The following is a 15,522-nucleotide window of genomic DNA, read 5'->3' on the forward strand; positions in this document are numbered from 1 at the left end:
ACGTAAATATAATTATTCGTACACTAATTATTATATTATATTATATTATATTATGATTGGCTTATGTAAATCACTCCTTAATTAATGTAAAAGTAATTATAATTTATAAAATTGTAGAATTTTTCTCTTTGTTCTTTGTATATTACATGGTTGTACAACTTTTTTTTTGGGTCATTCTAACAAATAAAGAATCAAAGAATTAATCAATTCCTAAAAATCTAGAAAAGCTTGCTGGCAAATTCATCAATGGCGGATCCTTCTACACGTAAAGAAGACTTTCTTGCAAGATCTCTAAGCTCTGACAAGCTTCTACCAAGCTTCAAAGCCATCTTCATCTCGAACAACTCTCCGTTTTCTCTCTTTTCTGCGTTACTTTCACTCACCGTGGATTCAATCGACTCCTGCAAATCAGAGAAGAACCCAGCGCTGTTTCTGTACATCTCGAACACCATACCCACTTGACCCCCGTGCTCCAAGCTGTTAACTATAGCGGCCATTGCTGCAGATGTCAATACCACGACTGATGGCCACCACCCGTTTGATGGATTTCCCAAGAAAGCAGACGCGAGAGCTGCAACGGCGGTCAGTGTTGGCCCGGAGATGGCTAATGTTCTGTTCACTTTCAACGCTATATTGCCGAGTCTCTCGTAATCTTCACTATCATTTCTCTTGATGACTTGGAGAAGCTCTTTCATCTCCGTTTCCAGCTCCTCAGTCCAGCCATTAACGCCCTGCAACTTCTTCGGAGATAGTGAGTCTGGTATCATTGCTTTAGGCCACCAGGTTGCAGGCTTGAATTTATTGGGGAACTTTTCAAGCATGACGCCTAATAAAGGAAGTGGGTAAGCTCTGTCTAGTGCCAAGACTCTTTTCATTGAATCTTTTACGTCTTCTTCGGTCGGATTGCCGAGAGAAAGAATCGTTTCGATTCTTCTCTGCAACTGTTTGAACAGTCTGGTGGCGTTTCTTTGCTCTTCAACCAGCTGAGATGGCTGAATTTTATTCATGATAACCAGCATCCCTGTGGCTGCAGAGAACATGAGGGTTGAAGAAAACTTGCAGGCCAAAAGGGAAGCACCAACTGGATTGGCGGATGCTGCGATGGCGGCTATTGTTGCAGCGCTGAGAGTTATCATGTTAATGGAGTTAAGAAGAAGGGAGTTCCAGTTATCACGCTGCTCGCCAATGTTATTGTGCATTTCTATTCTATCAGCCACCGCCTCCAAGATGGCGTGAAGCTGAGCTCTAATCTCCATTGATGCAGTCTGACCCTCTTCACTGTTGTAAGTATTAACATCAGTCCTTTCTAATGGAATGATTGTCTTGACAAATCCGTTTGTTAGTTCCTCAACAAGCTTTGATCTTGTTTGGATTTTCGGAACCGAAACTTTGTTGATCTTTGGTAGTTTAGGAACAGATATAGCTGCATTGGCTAATCTTCTTGAAGAAGAAGAGAAAAGTAGGGTACTTGAAGCTTGTAGGGAAGCCATGAATGGTATGACAATAAAGCTTTCTGTGTGTTTTTGGTGTCTGGTTATGAAGAAATGGGGAAATGGGTAATGGCTTTTTCTCTTTGATTTTCTCTGGCTTTTTTTGGTTTCTGGTTATGGAGGTTGAGGATGAGTGGGGATTGATTATATATATATATATATATATAGGAAGCAGTTAAGGATAAAATGGGTTGAGAGGGTCATATGATGGGGGAAAATTTTGACCGGCTGCTTTGGCATTTGGCTTGACTTGGCCAAGTCGCTTGACCTATTCACCATTAAATATTCAAGTTCAAAACTTTCTCCTCCTTAGGCTTAGATTTGGATCCATTCCATCACCCGGAACAAGTAAAACACTTTTTAATACCCAAAAAATAATAGAAGAAATCATAAGCCTAGCCAAATTGTTGCTACCAAATCAATAAGATACAACAACACCAAGCTTCCTTATATAAAGAACCAATATATATATATATATATGTATTATATAATATTGCCTGATTCGTTGGAGAATAAATGGACAAAAGAAAAAATTCAATCCCATGCAAATAAAATATTTGGAGTTCTTCACCAATACTTAGTATAATAGTAAGTATATATATATATATTTTTTTGTAAGAGATCATTGTGTTCAAAACGTATTGTATTTTCGTATGTATTTTTATTTTTTTTATATAATATTATGATTAATGTTTATATATCATTAATTAATAAATATATGCATCTTCGATTTTAAAAAAAAAATATTTGAAGTTTTTTTTGTGCGTAATTGAATTTGTCCAATAAATTCTATAGGGATGAACTAATAACTTTACATTTCTTTTAATTAAATAAAATTAAATTCAAAGCAAAATTTACATAAATTTTAAATATTATATTAATTTAAATGATAATAGAACATTAAATAGCTTTAGTCTCTGACAATCACGAATGACATGATTTTATTGATTAAAAATACTAACGAGTTTTTAAGTTCACAAGTTTCAATCGTCAAATTTATCATGTCATAAGCCGACAGTGATTGTAATATTTGATTTAATGAATTTAGAGATTATATTACTTAGTGTTTAAATAAAAAGATACTGCAATAAACAAATTGAACTTCGTTATAACGAAATACTCTAAAAGAAAGAATTTTCAGTAAGATATTTCGGAAGAAACTAACAATTACGAATGACAATTTTATTGATTAAAATACTAATGAGTTTAAAGTTCACAAGTTTCAATCTTATTGATGACGTCAAATTTATCATTCCGTAAGTGTATTATGAGCTGACAGTGATTGTGATATTTGATTTAATGAGTTTAGAGATTATATTACTTTGTGTTTGAATAAAAAGGTACTGCAATAAACAAATTGAGTTTCGTTATAGCGAGATACTCCGGAAGAAAGAATATTCCGTAACCGAGTAAGCCCGCAAGAGTTGGGCTTATCCCACAAATTAACAGGCCGGGTCGGGTTAGATTTTACCCGGGTGACATAAATCAGCATTTATTGTATGGTCCCCGGACTCTGTGAGAACAGAAAAACGACTTAACGAAGCTTTTTAGTATGACATCAACCCACCCTAATGGTAGATATTTGTCATTGTCTTTTTCTTCGGATCTTCTACTCTAGGAAACACAGTCGAAGAAGTTTAGAAGCTGAAGCTGAAATGGGTTCACTCGCAAAGCAGTACATGTTACAGCTTCGCCATCACCCTTTGAGAACCAAGGTCGTTTTTAATGTGTTTTTGTTGAGTTTGTTTCACTTATTCCTTTCTGATTTCTTACGGGGTATTGATAATTTTGCTTCGATATCTGTTCCCTTGCTTGTTTTTCCATTTGTTCGAGTTATTTTTCTTGATGGGTTTTCTTCATTTAGCTTGAATTCTGTTTGGTTGCTGACAACATGAATAAAAGATAATGAAAAAGCTTCAATTGCTAGAACTTGTATTCTTGCGGTCTATGATGCGTTTTCTCAATTTCGCTTCAGTTGTTCTTCCTTTGTTTGTTTTTTCAGTTAGTTTTAGTTATTTTATTTGATGGGGTTTCTTTATTTTGCTTCAATCTCTGTTCCCTTGTTTGTTTTTCTACTGGTTCTGGCTACTTTTCTGGATGGATTTTCCTTTTTTGATTGAGTTTTATTTGTAGCTGAGAGAGTGGATGAAATGAAACGGCTTCAGTTGCCAGAACTCTTATTTTTGTTTAGTCATGATTGGTTTGTGATAGAGAAATACAAGACCCTCAGCAACTACAACTAACTCCTTTGTGATTTTTGATGGGTTTTCTTTGCTTTGCTTGAAATTTGTTACCTTGGTTTATTTTCTATTATTCTAGTTACTTTTCCTTATTAACTTTTTTTGTCCTGCTTGAGTCCTGTTTGCCAGCTGAGGAAATGGATAAGAGAATGAAAAAACTTCAATGTTTAGAAGCTGTTTGTCTTGTTAGTCATAATTGGTTTTCTTGATGGGTTTTCTTCATTTTACATGAACTTTTGGTCCCTTGGTTGTTTTTCTATTAGTTGTGGTTACTTTTCTGGATGAGTTTTCTTTTCTCCTTCCTTTTTTTTGCTTGAGTTTGTTTAGTAGCTGAGGAAATGGATGAAAATTTTGAAAAAGCTTCAACTGGAAGAGCTTGTATTTCTGTTTAGTTCAAACTAGCTTGTAACAGAGACTATTGGCAGATTTTGAGATCAAAATTTAAAAAGTTTCAGGCTTTTGGGTTTGCAGGCAATTACAGCTGCGGTTTTGTCAGCAATCAGCGACAGTGTTTCTCAGAAGCTCTCTGGGATAGAGAAACTTCAAGTGAGGAGGCTTCTTCTCAAAGTGGTAAGCTCATCTTTCTCGTTTAATATTTGAAGATTTCTTGATTTGCAAACTCATTTGATAGTTGATTTGTGTTGAACTTGAACACTGTTTCCTTTATTCAGGTTCTAACTTAGGCATTCTGTACTTATATTTGATGGCTGTGGTGTAGTGTTAGGACACTGAGGCTTTATTTTAGATGATATAAAAAGAATCTCTGTGAAGTTTGGGGTAAAAGAATTATTGGTTTATTTGATGCCAAATTCTCCTAAAATTTTATTTGAGTTATGGGTTAATTTGATTTCTGCAGTTGGCATTGGAAAACACTTGGTTTTCTGATTTGTTTCTATTGGCTTTGTCTTGTATTTCATCAGTAAAAGTTGCGAAGTAGTGTGTTGAGTTATAAGTGCAAAGTTTTTGGTAAATTTTGGTTCTACTTGTTAATTTGTACTATTGAAGGCTTGGTCATTATGGAGGAGATACGGCATCTATCAATGCTCTAAATCCACTAGTGAATTAACATACACATTGTACCTACCTTTAATTCGGTGAAAGACAGAAATCGCAACACCTGGTTGAATTGTAAAACGAAATCTCCCTTGTAATTCAAATGGATATATGTTCAGTATGGCCTTTCATTTTGTCAAATTTAAGGTCGTTGGAGATTAGTAAGGCAATTTTTTGTTGGATGAATAAAAGCTTGCACTACTTTTTGTTTGAGTGGTTGATTATGGTACAAAAAAGAGATTGTCGATTGCTGAAGAGAAGAGCAGCTCATATCTGTGGTAATATGTAAGCATGTGCAGTTCTAGTTTGTTGACTTGCTATTAGATCTTCTCTTATATTTCAGTCATCATCCTAACATGGCTAAAAATACAGCTATTTGGATTTGCATATCTTGGACCATTTGGACATTTCTTTCATATCATTCTGGATAAGATTTTCAAGGGGAAGAAAGATTCAAAAACTGTTGCTCAGAAGGTAAGCTACAACCTCTTTAATTTGAAACAAATATGTTACCTCTTTTGATGTTTTGTCACTCTTTGTTGACCATATGAATTCCTATTTGTTTCAATTTTTTCTTCAGAAGTTTGTTCTCATTCAAACTGTTAGAAAGAATAAGATTGATTGCTTAATCAATAAATGTTTTTCTTCCATTCAAAGAGCAGAAAGAGATTATTCTGAACTGCTTGATTAAATCATGGCAGGTGGTTGTTGAACAGTTGACTTCATCTCCTTGGAACAACTTGCTTTTCATGATTTATTACGGGGTGATTGTCGAGGGTATGTCTGTACCTCAACTGATCAAATTTTGAACTTAAAAAATTTTGCTTACGATATGTGGGGACACGTTAATTGGTTTTCTGGTTCTTGAACAACCCTTTTAACATGGCAACAGTCTCAGAATTGTGGATGAAACCTTGGTAACAAAACATCGTAATCAAGTTCGAAATGCCTCTAAGAGAAGTTATCTAAAGAAAGAGACCGATACTGTTTGGTTTTCTATCATCTCTAAATCACAATCCTGGTTATGAGCTCTTTGTACACAATTCTTGGACTGATATTGTAAAGTCAAAACTCCTACATTTTTCAAAAATGTCAGCCAGGAAAAAATATATACTGGCTAGGTATGATATGCTAAAAAACAAAGTCCACTTCCTAGCGGACAAAAACATTACGCGTGGGAATAATTTTTTTAGTACGGAATGCAGGAAGACCCTGGTTGCATGTGAAAAGCAGAATCAAGAAGGAATATCCTAAAGTGCAAATTACAGCATGGACGGTAACAACCTTGTTTTCTTATGGACTTACGATGACATTACATGAAAACTTTAGATTACTGTTTAGTTGTATACATGTTTTGAATTCTATTTGCTACGTTCACATACATTATATATCCATTAAATATGCCTAATTGTTGAAAGTGAAAACAAATATTTGGAAAACAACAATGAAAATATGGCTTGACTTCAAAATAACCTTGTCTTCTTTTCAAACTCATGCCATATTTTCATTGCCATTTTTCAAATTTTGTTGTCATTTTAACCAACTATGCATATTTCTATGAATAAAATGTATGAGAATTTTGATAGTAAAAACTCCAGTAGTTTTCTACAGTCCTTTCAATGTCTTAAAACCTGAATGAATGAAAATGCAGTTCTGGCCGGTTGTGGGATGGATAAATCACCAGTTTGTGCCACTGCAGTTCCGGGTGATCTTACAGAGCCTTGTTGCATGTTTTTGGTATTAGACTCCTTCTCCCTTTAGTTTAAAACTTGTCTTCTATATGCAAGCATAGCTGCAGACAAATATAATCCGTACGTATATGCGGATATGTTATATTTGATCATTTATCGATATCCCTCTTGCTTTAGAGGCGCTGTCATTTGTTACCATATTGGCAATATGGGTTACCATTTTCTTTTTATACCAAGATGGTAACAAAATAATAGCTAAATTGCAACGAAATATATTCAAAAAATGTTATGAAGAACTAGAATTTGTAAAGAAAGAAGCATAAGTTATGTGTATATATATGAATATTGTCTTGTTGATAATGCTTCTAAAGTTAACCGCAAATGGTTTGCTTGTGTTGTAATTTTTCAGGGGAATATTTCTGAATCTACGAGCAAGATCCTTGACCATGGCATTGTCCAAAGGGAAATGAACCAGAGAAGAACTTATTTCGTTCGCTCACCAAGTCAATGCTCGATGTTTGGTTATTCTTTTTAGAAACTTAAAACAAAACAAACCACCATAAACGATAAGTTTATGTACTAAATTAGTTATTTTAAAATTTTAAATTTATACTAAAAATAATTTAATATGTTTATTTTATGTTCTAATAGCTTGCAAATTTTTCATTGCATTACTTTCTGTTGATAAAATAATTATAAAAATAAAATTATTTTACATTTATAACTATCATAAATATAAAAAAAAAAACATTTTTAGTAATTTTTGAAGTAAAAGATTATAAAATATTTATGTTCATACATTCCTGCAGGAACTAAAAAAAATTTGATTAATTTATTACAATTTGTGTTATAATGGATTAAATTTATAGACCCAGACAAAAATATACAAGTACAAGACAAGAGTTTGAAGATCTTGGTGGGTATAGATGTTCAAAGTCAGCCTTGGAATACCTGTTCAAACTTTCAACTCTTAGACCTCTTCTTTACCAGTGTATGTGTGTTGTATGTTTATATTATATATCATATGGATACATATGTCAACGCGGTCCAGTTCTCTTCAAATCAATGAGCCGAAAGATTCATAACCCAGAACTCATACTTTGCAAACCCAGAAAATTTTGACAAAAACCTAACAAAGAAGATTGTGTTGTTTGCAGAGAAAATGGCTGCAGTTCAAGCTTCAAGTCTTTTGCTTCCATTGAATTCTCAGAGAAGGATCATTGTTGGTGCTTCCACTAATGCACCAAGAGTCAAGATCAGACCACTCTCCTTTCCGAAATTCCCAAGCACCAGAGACCTGTCTGATGAATTGTTTAAGAGAAGTCAATACAAGATTCCAACCACCACTGTCCATAATCTTGACAATCGCAGCTTGGTTTCTGGCATCAATGGCTCTCCCCTTGATCCTGTTTTGATTTCTAAGCTTTGTGCAGTCTTGGAAGCAGTGGCAGATAGAATAGAGATGCACGAAAATGTGGGTGTGCAGCGTGATAATTGGAATCATCTCATGTTAACTTCCATCAATGGAATGACTCTTACTGCGTCAACAATGGCAGCACTTGCAGCTGCTGCAGCAGGAGGTGACAGCTCCTCTCTGGCTCTCAAGATTGCTTCTGTGTCACTTTATTTAGGAGCAACTTTCTTGTTGATGATCGTGAACAAAATCCAGCCATCACAGCTCGGGGAAGAACAAAGAAACGCTGCTAGATTGTTCAAGCAACTCCACAGGCAGATCGAATCAAGATTGAAACTTGGTGTGGTTAGTTTAGATGATGTGAGTGAAGCAATGGAGAACGTTTTGGCACTTGACAAAGCATACCCACTTCCGTTACTGGGTTCCATGCTTGAAAAATTCCCTTCCGTCGTTGAGCCTGCAACTTGGTGGCCATTGAGAAAACACGAAAGAGGAAATGAAACGAAAATTGGGAACGTGAATCGGAAAACCGGGAATGGATGGAATAGGAAGTTGGAGGAGGAGATGAGAGGGATTGTTGGGACTTTGAGAAGAAAAGACATGGATGAATACTTGAGGTTGAGCAAAAAAGCTTTGAAGCTCAACAAAATGTTGGCAATTTCAGGTCCATTGTTGACCACCCTCGCAGCTTTAGGGTCTGGTTTTGTGGGAACAAGTCAAGGTGGTTCATGGGCAGCCATGGTTGCGATTGTTGCAGGTGTTCTTTCAACCTTGGTGAATACAATTGAGCATGGAGGTCAAGTGGGGATGGTGTTTGAAATGTACAGAAACAATGCTGGTTATTTTAAGCTCATGGAAGAGATTTTAGAGGCAAATATCAACGAAGAAGATGTTAGTAGAAGAGAGAATGGAGATGTTCTTGAACTGAAAGTAGCATTACAGTTAGGCAGGAGCCTATCAGAACTCAAGCAGCTTGCAACATCATCATCTTCTTCAACAAATGGAGATGATCGGAGTCACGCCGAAGAGTTCGCCAGCAAGATCTTCTGATATTGATAGCTCTCGATCGGATTATCCCGAAAATAGTTTCATCAATTATTTATATTATGTTTTGAACGAACAGTTAAACCTCAAGTATATATATGTATATTGATTTTCTAAGAAGAAGTTTTGTCATTGTAATTGCTAATTCAATTTAATTTTTATTTTAAAAATAAATAATTACATTTTTTAAAAAAATTAATAAATACATATTATATATATATATATATATATATATTTATTAGTGAATACAAGATTATTTATTTAATCACTGGAGCCATTTATGACGTAATAAATATGGAGGGTGGGAGGTAGTTTGTAGTTGTTGTATCTGTCAGATCCCACACGAGGGTGATATATCAAACCAAAACTTACGCTTTAAATTTTTATTAACGAGAGAATAAATTAATTTAAATGAAAAATAAAATAGTGAATAATTTAAATATAAATAAATAATTTTTATGTACTAAATTATTATTTTAACTAAATATGATATATTACATTTTTTAAAAAAAATACATAAAAAAAATGTAATATAGAAAGAGTAAGAACCCTAGATTTAAATAAAGAAAAAGGTGAGGCCTTTTTAAGCAAATCGAATGGAGGAATTATGAAACAAACTCGCATTTTCCTCTTCTTTTCTTCATTTCCTCTTTCGCTTCTCTGAACTTTCCGTCTCTGCGATCATCGCCCGTTACTCCGAAGAACCTTCAAAAAGAGTATTAGCTTATACCCGCATTGGGCGTTCAATCACCGCCTCTCGATTCGTTGACTTTGTTGAAGAAATCAGTTTGAATCTTTCATCTGTTTGCGAACAGAAAGAGAGGAAGAAGAAAAAGATGCAACAGTTATTGTTTTCGGTGATATTCTCGGAGATGGCGGTGATTATGGTGTTATCATTCAAGACTCCATTTAGAAAACTGGTGATCATGAGCCTGGATCGCGTGAAGCGTGGTCGAGGCCCGGTTATGGTGAAGACGGTGGCGGGAACCGTGTCTGTGGTACTCGCATCAAGTATCTACAGCATGATGAAGATCAAGAAACGGTGGATCGATGAAGGTGCGATGAATCCGACGGACCAGGTTCTCATGGCCAAGCATCTTCTTGAATCAACTCTCATGGGTAATTTGAGTTTCTTGCTTTTACATTTTGAGTTCTGCTTGTTTCCAATTTCGACTTTGAATTTTAGGAATGGTGCGTTCTTTTTGTCTTTGTTTATTGGAAATGTCGATTGAAACTATTTTGATTTGATGGGATGGAAAGTGGTTTGTGTTTGGATGGGTGTTTGTATGGTTTGAATTTTAAAAAGTGCAATGTGCAGACTTATGTGTTTAAGGAATTAGATAGTTTTTAGGATAAAATTAGGTTTTCAAGTTGTGGTAATTGATTGATTGGTATTAATTTTAAGCAACTTCATTGTCAAGCTTTTTGATCTGTGGTATTGACAGAAAGATGGAAAGTTTATTATTTTATTTCTGCTATTTAATTGTTCTATTAAAGTATTTTAGATCCAATTACTAGTAAATTAAGGGAACTAGTCCGTGTACTCTGTATGTCTATGCTCCTAAATATCATTGATGTCATCAAGGTTTATTAAGTCTAGTTCTTGTAATGCCCACTTACTAAGCTTTAGTATCTTGATGAGTTATAATACATTGATTTGAATGTTCTCGTTATTGCTTTGATTTGAATGTTTTCGTTATTGCTGAATCGTTGAATTGTTATTTTTCATCCTGTTAGTAATTGTGTAAAATGTGAAGAATATTTTAGCGTCAGAAGTCTAGTTGTTCAGAAGGTATGCCAATCCTCCAAGTTAGCATGCAGGGTAGAAGAACTTAACAGATTGAGTTATTGAGTATGAAGATGATTTGCCTTGGCTAGGCTGAGGTAGAATCTTAGTAATAAATAATATCATAATATCATTCTTTTTGAGATAAAAAACATGTATATTACATATATGGCACTAAGGGGGTGCCACCCCTATACAAAATATTTACATTTTTTTTTAGATAAAAGAGAAAAGTATTATTATGAACATACAAAATATTTATATGTCAATTAATACATCGAAAACCCTCCCGAAATGATATCCATCCCATGTACATCATGACCCAGAATTAGAGTCCCAAAATTATGTAACCACCTATCTCTAATTCTTTTAATATTCCTCACACAATCATTAAATGCTCTATTGTTTCTCTCTTTCCACACCATCCATAATATCATTCTTACAGTATCTATGTGAAGGATGTTGGATCCAAGCTTAAATTGAGAACTTATTATTGGATTGGTTCTTTCTTTTGGCATAGAGTTCTAATGGTTGTTACGAGATATGGTCAGTGAAAAATGCCTTGCCTGGGAAACAAATAATCTGTTTTGGGCTACTACTACAGAGTTAGAGACTTGATGGCTCGGAATGGTAGAGAATTCTTTCAGTGACTATAGTGAAACTTTGATTTTCAACTATAAGTAAATATTTTGTTGTAATGACACAAACTCTCTTCAGCTTGTTTTGATCCCTTTCTTTGAGAAGAGCAATGAGAGTCTCATAAAGTACGGTTCGATCTACGGCCTCTTTGGAAAGATGAAAAAAATCTGTTTAATGATTTTCTATCTTCATAATGCATTTAACACTTTAACAAATTTTAGGCTTTTTATGTACATCTCAAAAAATTTTCCATAAGCTAGTGGCTTACCTCTAGATATTGAATGGTTGGAATATGGTTCTGTTATTTGCTTTGACAACATTTGGATGGAACTGTCATTTCTTTAACTAATATTTTTGTTGTTATCAGTCTGGTGGTTCCTATTTTGACCTTTCAGCTATGTCTGGAACTGTAGTTTAACTAGGAGGAGATGTGAAGTCTATTATATTGACCTCATATGAAGCTCCACTTAAAAATGGAGGAATATATTCCATCAGTTTTTTTTAATGAAATTTGAAATTTATTATTGCAATTGTACATATACAGAGCCATTTTTGTACATTGAGGATTTTATCATATTATAGTTGAAGTATGTGTGAATTTACGAATAAACTCCACATAATTTCTGTATTTACTTCAAACACAGCCTTAGGTAGAAACTTAGTTTCAATTTTTCTCGGTTACATGGTAAATTATTTTTTGTCAGACAGCACCCAGTATTAAATTTAAGTTGCTTGCAGGTTCTGCCCTATTCCTTGCACTGATGATAGATAGACTGCACCATTATATGAGGGAACTGCGCATAAGGAGGAAGAGCATGGAAGCTGTAAAGAAGCAAGGGCGAGGTTTTGAGGATGGGAAGCTTGGATTGTCGGAGGACGTCAAGGTCTTGGAAGAAGAAATTAGCACATTGTGTGCACAGTTTAAGGAGCTGGAATCTAAACTTGAGGCTAAGACAAAAGAGGCAGCTACTGCAGAAGCCAGTGCAGTTGCACTAAGGAAGCAGTCAGAAGGTTTCCTTCTCGAGTATGATCGTTTGCTCGAGGAGAACCAAAACCTACGGAATCAGCTGCAGTCATTGGACTGGAGATCCTCACACTCAGTCAGCAAGAAGAATACTTGAGGAAATAACTGCTTCTCGCAAGAACAATTTTCAGTTTCCCTTCAATTCAACTTGTCTTTATCCAGGAGCTGCACTTTTCCTGCTTCCAGTGTCAATCATGCTGTTCTCTATGCAATTTTGTAAAAGTGAAAAAGAGTAATGCCAAATAGAGAAAAAAAAAAAAGGGAAATAGGATTGTACTTTTGTGTGTTGATATTCTTAAGGGCTTTAAATGCTGAGTGGAGGGGAACAATTTTCCATGTTGCTGCTGCTTTTTGTTCTTATTCTTCTGAATGTAAAAATTAACTGGCAGATTGCAGAAAGCAATGGAGAAAATATAAAGAAGATGGTATTTGGGTTGAAGAATGTTCAAAATTAGGCTAAGTACATTCTTATTGTAACACTTTTTTGTATTCTTCAAACATTTTCTATCTTAATCATTTGTTCAAATACTTAACCTGTTTAGTTTTAACTTAACGAATTCCTCATTGGGAATTGTTAGTCCATTAATTTTTCAGTTCTAAACATGTACAATTTCAAGTCATTATGATGATGTTAAAAAGCTTTTCTGAGTTTGATCATAAGCAGCAAGCATAGAATGCGGCAGACTGAACTTCATATTCCTAAAATCAAGATTTCTCCATAGGAAATCATGATAACATTTACATGGCAGCCATGCATTTCTCTTCAGCCTACTAATACTTCTATGGGTACAACATCGATTTACAGTTTGTATAAACTTTTTCAGAACAACAATAGCAATAGCAATAGCAATAGCAATTATCGCAACAACGAAGTCATAGGACCTCCTGCCACAGCTTGTAGATGTCTTAGCTTCATGAACACTTGTGAGCTCATTGGCTTGTAAAATTTCTGGTTCATTGATGTCATAGCAGCTACTTCTGACAGTAATCCAACTTTCATCCCATGACCAATTTGGGAAATTTGATGTCAATTTCTTGATTCTTTCCATCGGATAACTCAAAAAACTTTCATGGGTTTCTTCCATTGTTGTCTCTGTATCCTCAAATGAGTCCCAAATGTCCAGAGTACTGGTGGGTGTAGCTGAAAAACACTTGGTTTCCTTCATTGGATTAGTGGGTTGAGTCACAAAATCATGTTTGAGAAGTTCACTGGCTGACCATCTCTCCTTTGGATCTCTCCTCAAGCACTTGCTCAAAAAATCCTTACCCTCTTTAGACATGGAGTTGGGTATTTCAGGCACATCACATGAGAATCCAATTCTATAAAGAACTGATACCGGGTCCGAAACATTAGTCCACGGAGCTCGTCCTGTTGTCATCTCTATCACCGTGCATCCCAGAGCCCATATATCAGCTGGGAAGTCTTGTTGCTCTCCACGTGCCACCTCGGGTGCCATATAGACCGGCGTTCCGGCGATTGACGTAATCCTTGTCTCCCAATCAGAATTTGACACGTCATCAATCCACTTGGCACAACCCAAGTCGGCAATTTTCAGTCCTTCGCTTGTTACCAAAATGTTCTTCCCCTTGATGTCACAATGTACTATTCCATTGGAGTGCAAGTGCTTGAGGCCTAATAGAATTGTCTTCGTGTGCGATCGGATCGCGGTCTCATCTAGCCGACCCCCGTTCTCTCCGATTGCATCAGTGAGCGCGCCGCCCGGTGCATACTCCATGAAAAGATTGTACAGAACCTTACCATTTTCCTTGGAGATGTCACATCCTCTGTATGCTACAACTTGAGAACATGGCCTCAATGAAGAGAGCATCCTCTGCTCCCTCTTGAGGAATTCCGAGTTGGAAACCTCGGCTGACTTGACCGCGAAGACCTCGCCGGAGACTAAAGCCGTCGCGGTGGAGATGGTGGCCGTTGAGCCTCGGCCAATGGCCGGACCTCTCGTCCAGGTTCTGGCCATTTCTGCAGAAGGGTGCGACAATTGCCGGCACTATATACTGCAAAAACATGGCACTTTGGTTTGGTAGACTTTCGTTCTCTCTTTAAATAATTAATTAATTAATTATTTTTTAATTTTACGAAAAAGTTATAACCTTTCAGCCAATGGGAGGCCGCCGTTTTGGTCTCTTAACAGGAGAGGGCTCCACGTGGCAAAAGGAGGATGAGTTGGGAGGTTCAGCCGAATGGGGCGGCGGCGTTGCTTAGCTTGGCTAGGAATCAAGAATCATTTTGTCTCACATGGTGGCACGTGCTATCCCCCCCGAGTCACGTGCGCCGTATGAATACAACACACTGTATGTAAATCTATTGCATTAGGAGATGGATTAGGGTTTAATTATGTTTATATCTAAACCTAGACTGATTAACAAGCTGGCTCTAAAATTAATTACCATTTAATTATGTTTTATTATCGTTAATTTTTTATCATATTAATAGACTAATAATAACCAATAGTTAAGATAATAATAATTAATTAATTAATTAATCAAAGTAATATCGAAATATAATTTTTTTAAAAAATAAATTATTCATGTACAAAAAATAATAATAATAATTAATCCCTTAAAATTCATTATTATTAACTAATAAAACCCTAATTAGCTGTTAATAGTGTGAGTTGTTATGTTAGGTTAGGTTTAAATAGTTAATGAATAAATACTTTTAACTTAATTAAGTAATTAAGTAAGGATTAGAAAATAAACCCTTTAATAATGATGGTACATAAGCCCATTATTGGCAGCACATAGTTGGTGATGAGTAGTGCATGTACGAATCAAAAATAATTTTTAAAAAATAATCTAATTATTAAAAATTGAAATTAAATTACCATTTTAATTTAAATTTTTTATAATATTATTGGGATTTTTATAAATTAAAATAATAATAATAATACCCAATGAATATTTTCTAATTTTAAATTTTTACTCGTGTTATAAATTTAAATTTTAACTCTTACTTCAAAATAAAATTAAATTATCGATCTAGTCTTAATTTAATATTTTTTTTTTAAATAATTCGATACGAGTTCTGTAAAAATAAAATTTTAATGATCTTCGACAAAAAGAGATAGAACATAACTATATATATATATCCACCGAGGGGACATGGTAATTAGTCTTAGTTGG

The 15,522-nt window shown here is 35.0% G+C and overlaps 3 protein-coding genes and 2 pseudogenes across 4 annotated transcripts; 3 read left to right on the forward strand and 2 right to left on the reverse strand.

Annotated features, from left to right (window-relative positions):
- Positions 1-90: 90 nt before the first annotated feature.
- On the reverse strand, positions 91-1,646 carry LOC110808068 (putative F-box protein At4g22030). The gene has a single exon (XM_022033409.2). It carries the CDS (start codon positions 1,488-1,490, stop codon positions 219-221), a length of 1,272 nt encoding a protein of 423 aa, XP_021889101.1. The 5' UTR covers positions 1,491-1,646; the 3' UTR covers positions 91-218.
- A 1,365-nt stretch (positions 1,647-3,011) lies between these two features.
- On the forward strand, positions 3,012-7,122 carry PMP22 (Peroxisomal membrane 22 kDa (Mpv17/PMP22) family protein). The gene is made up of 7 exons (XM_088207529.1): positions 3,012-3,205; positions 4,202-4,300; positions 5,156-5,257; positions 5,485-5,560; positions 5,989-6,059; positions 6,435-6,520; positions 6,884-7,122. Exons 1-7 carry the CDS (start codon positions 3,062-3,064, stop codon positions 6,942-6,944), a joined length of 639 nt encoding a protein of 212 aa, XP_088063655.1. The 5' UTR covers positions 3,012-3,061; the 3' UTR covers positions 6,945-7,122.
- A 91-nt stretch (positions 7,123-7,213) lies between these two features.
- Positions 7,214-9,077, forward strand: LOC110808069 (putative F-box protein At4g22030 pseudogene; annotated as a pseudogene). Its single transcript, XR_015813302.1, has 2 exons — positions 7,214-7,465; positions 7,632-9,077. The product of XR_015813302.1 is annotated as a putative F-box protein At4g22030 pseudogene (transcript).
- A 467-nt stretch (positions 9,078-9,544) lies between these two features.
- LOC110808089 (B-cell receptor-associated protein 31-like protein) lies at positions 9,545-12,717 on the forward strand. Its single transcript, XM_022033438.2, has 2 exons — positions 9,545-10,051; positions 12,096-12,717. The coding sequence occupies exons 1-2, from the start codon at positions 9,769-9,771 to the stop codon at positions 12,476-12,478; spliced, it is 666 nt and encodes a 221-aa protein (XP_021889130.1). The 5' UTR covers positions 9,545-9,768; the 3' UTR covers positions 12,479-12,717.
- A 217-nt stretch (positions 12,718-12,934) lies between these two features.
- On the reverse strand, positions 12,935-14,414 carry LOC110808052 (mitogen-activated protein kinase kinase kinase 18 pseudogene; annotated as a pseudogene).
- Between the last annotated feature and the right edge of the window lie 1,108 nt (positions 14,415-15,522).

This window comes from Carica papaya, chromosome 7 (genome assembly GCF_054855325.1).
Source record: "Carica papaya isolate Zhongbai chromosome 7, ASM5485532v1, whole genome shotgun sequence".
Classification (NCBI taxonomy): domain Eukaryota; kingdom Viridiplantae; phylum Streptophyta; class Magnoliopsida; order Brassicales; family Caricaceae; genus Carica; species Carica papaya.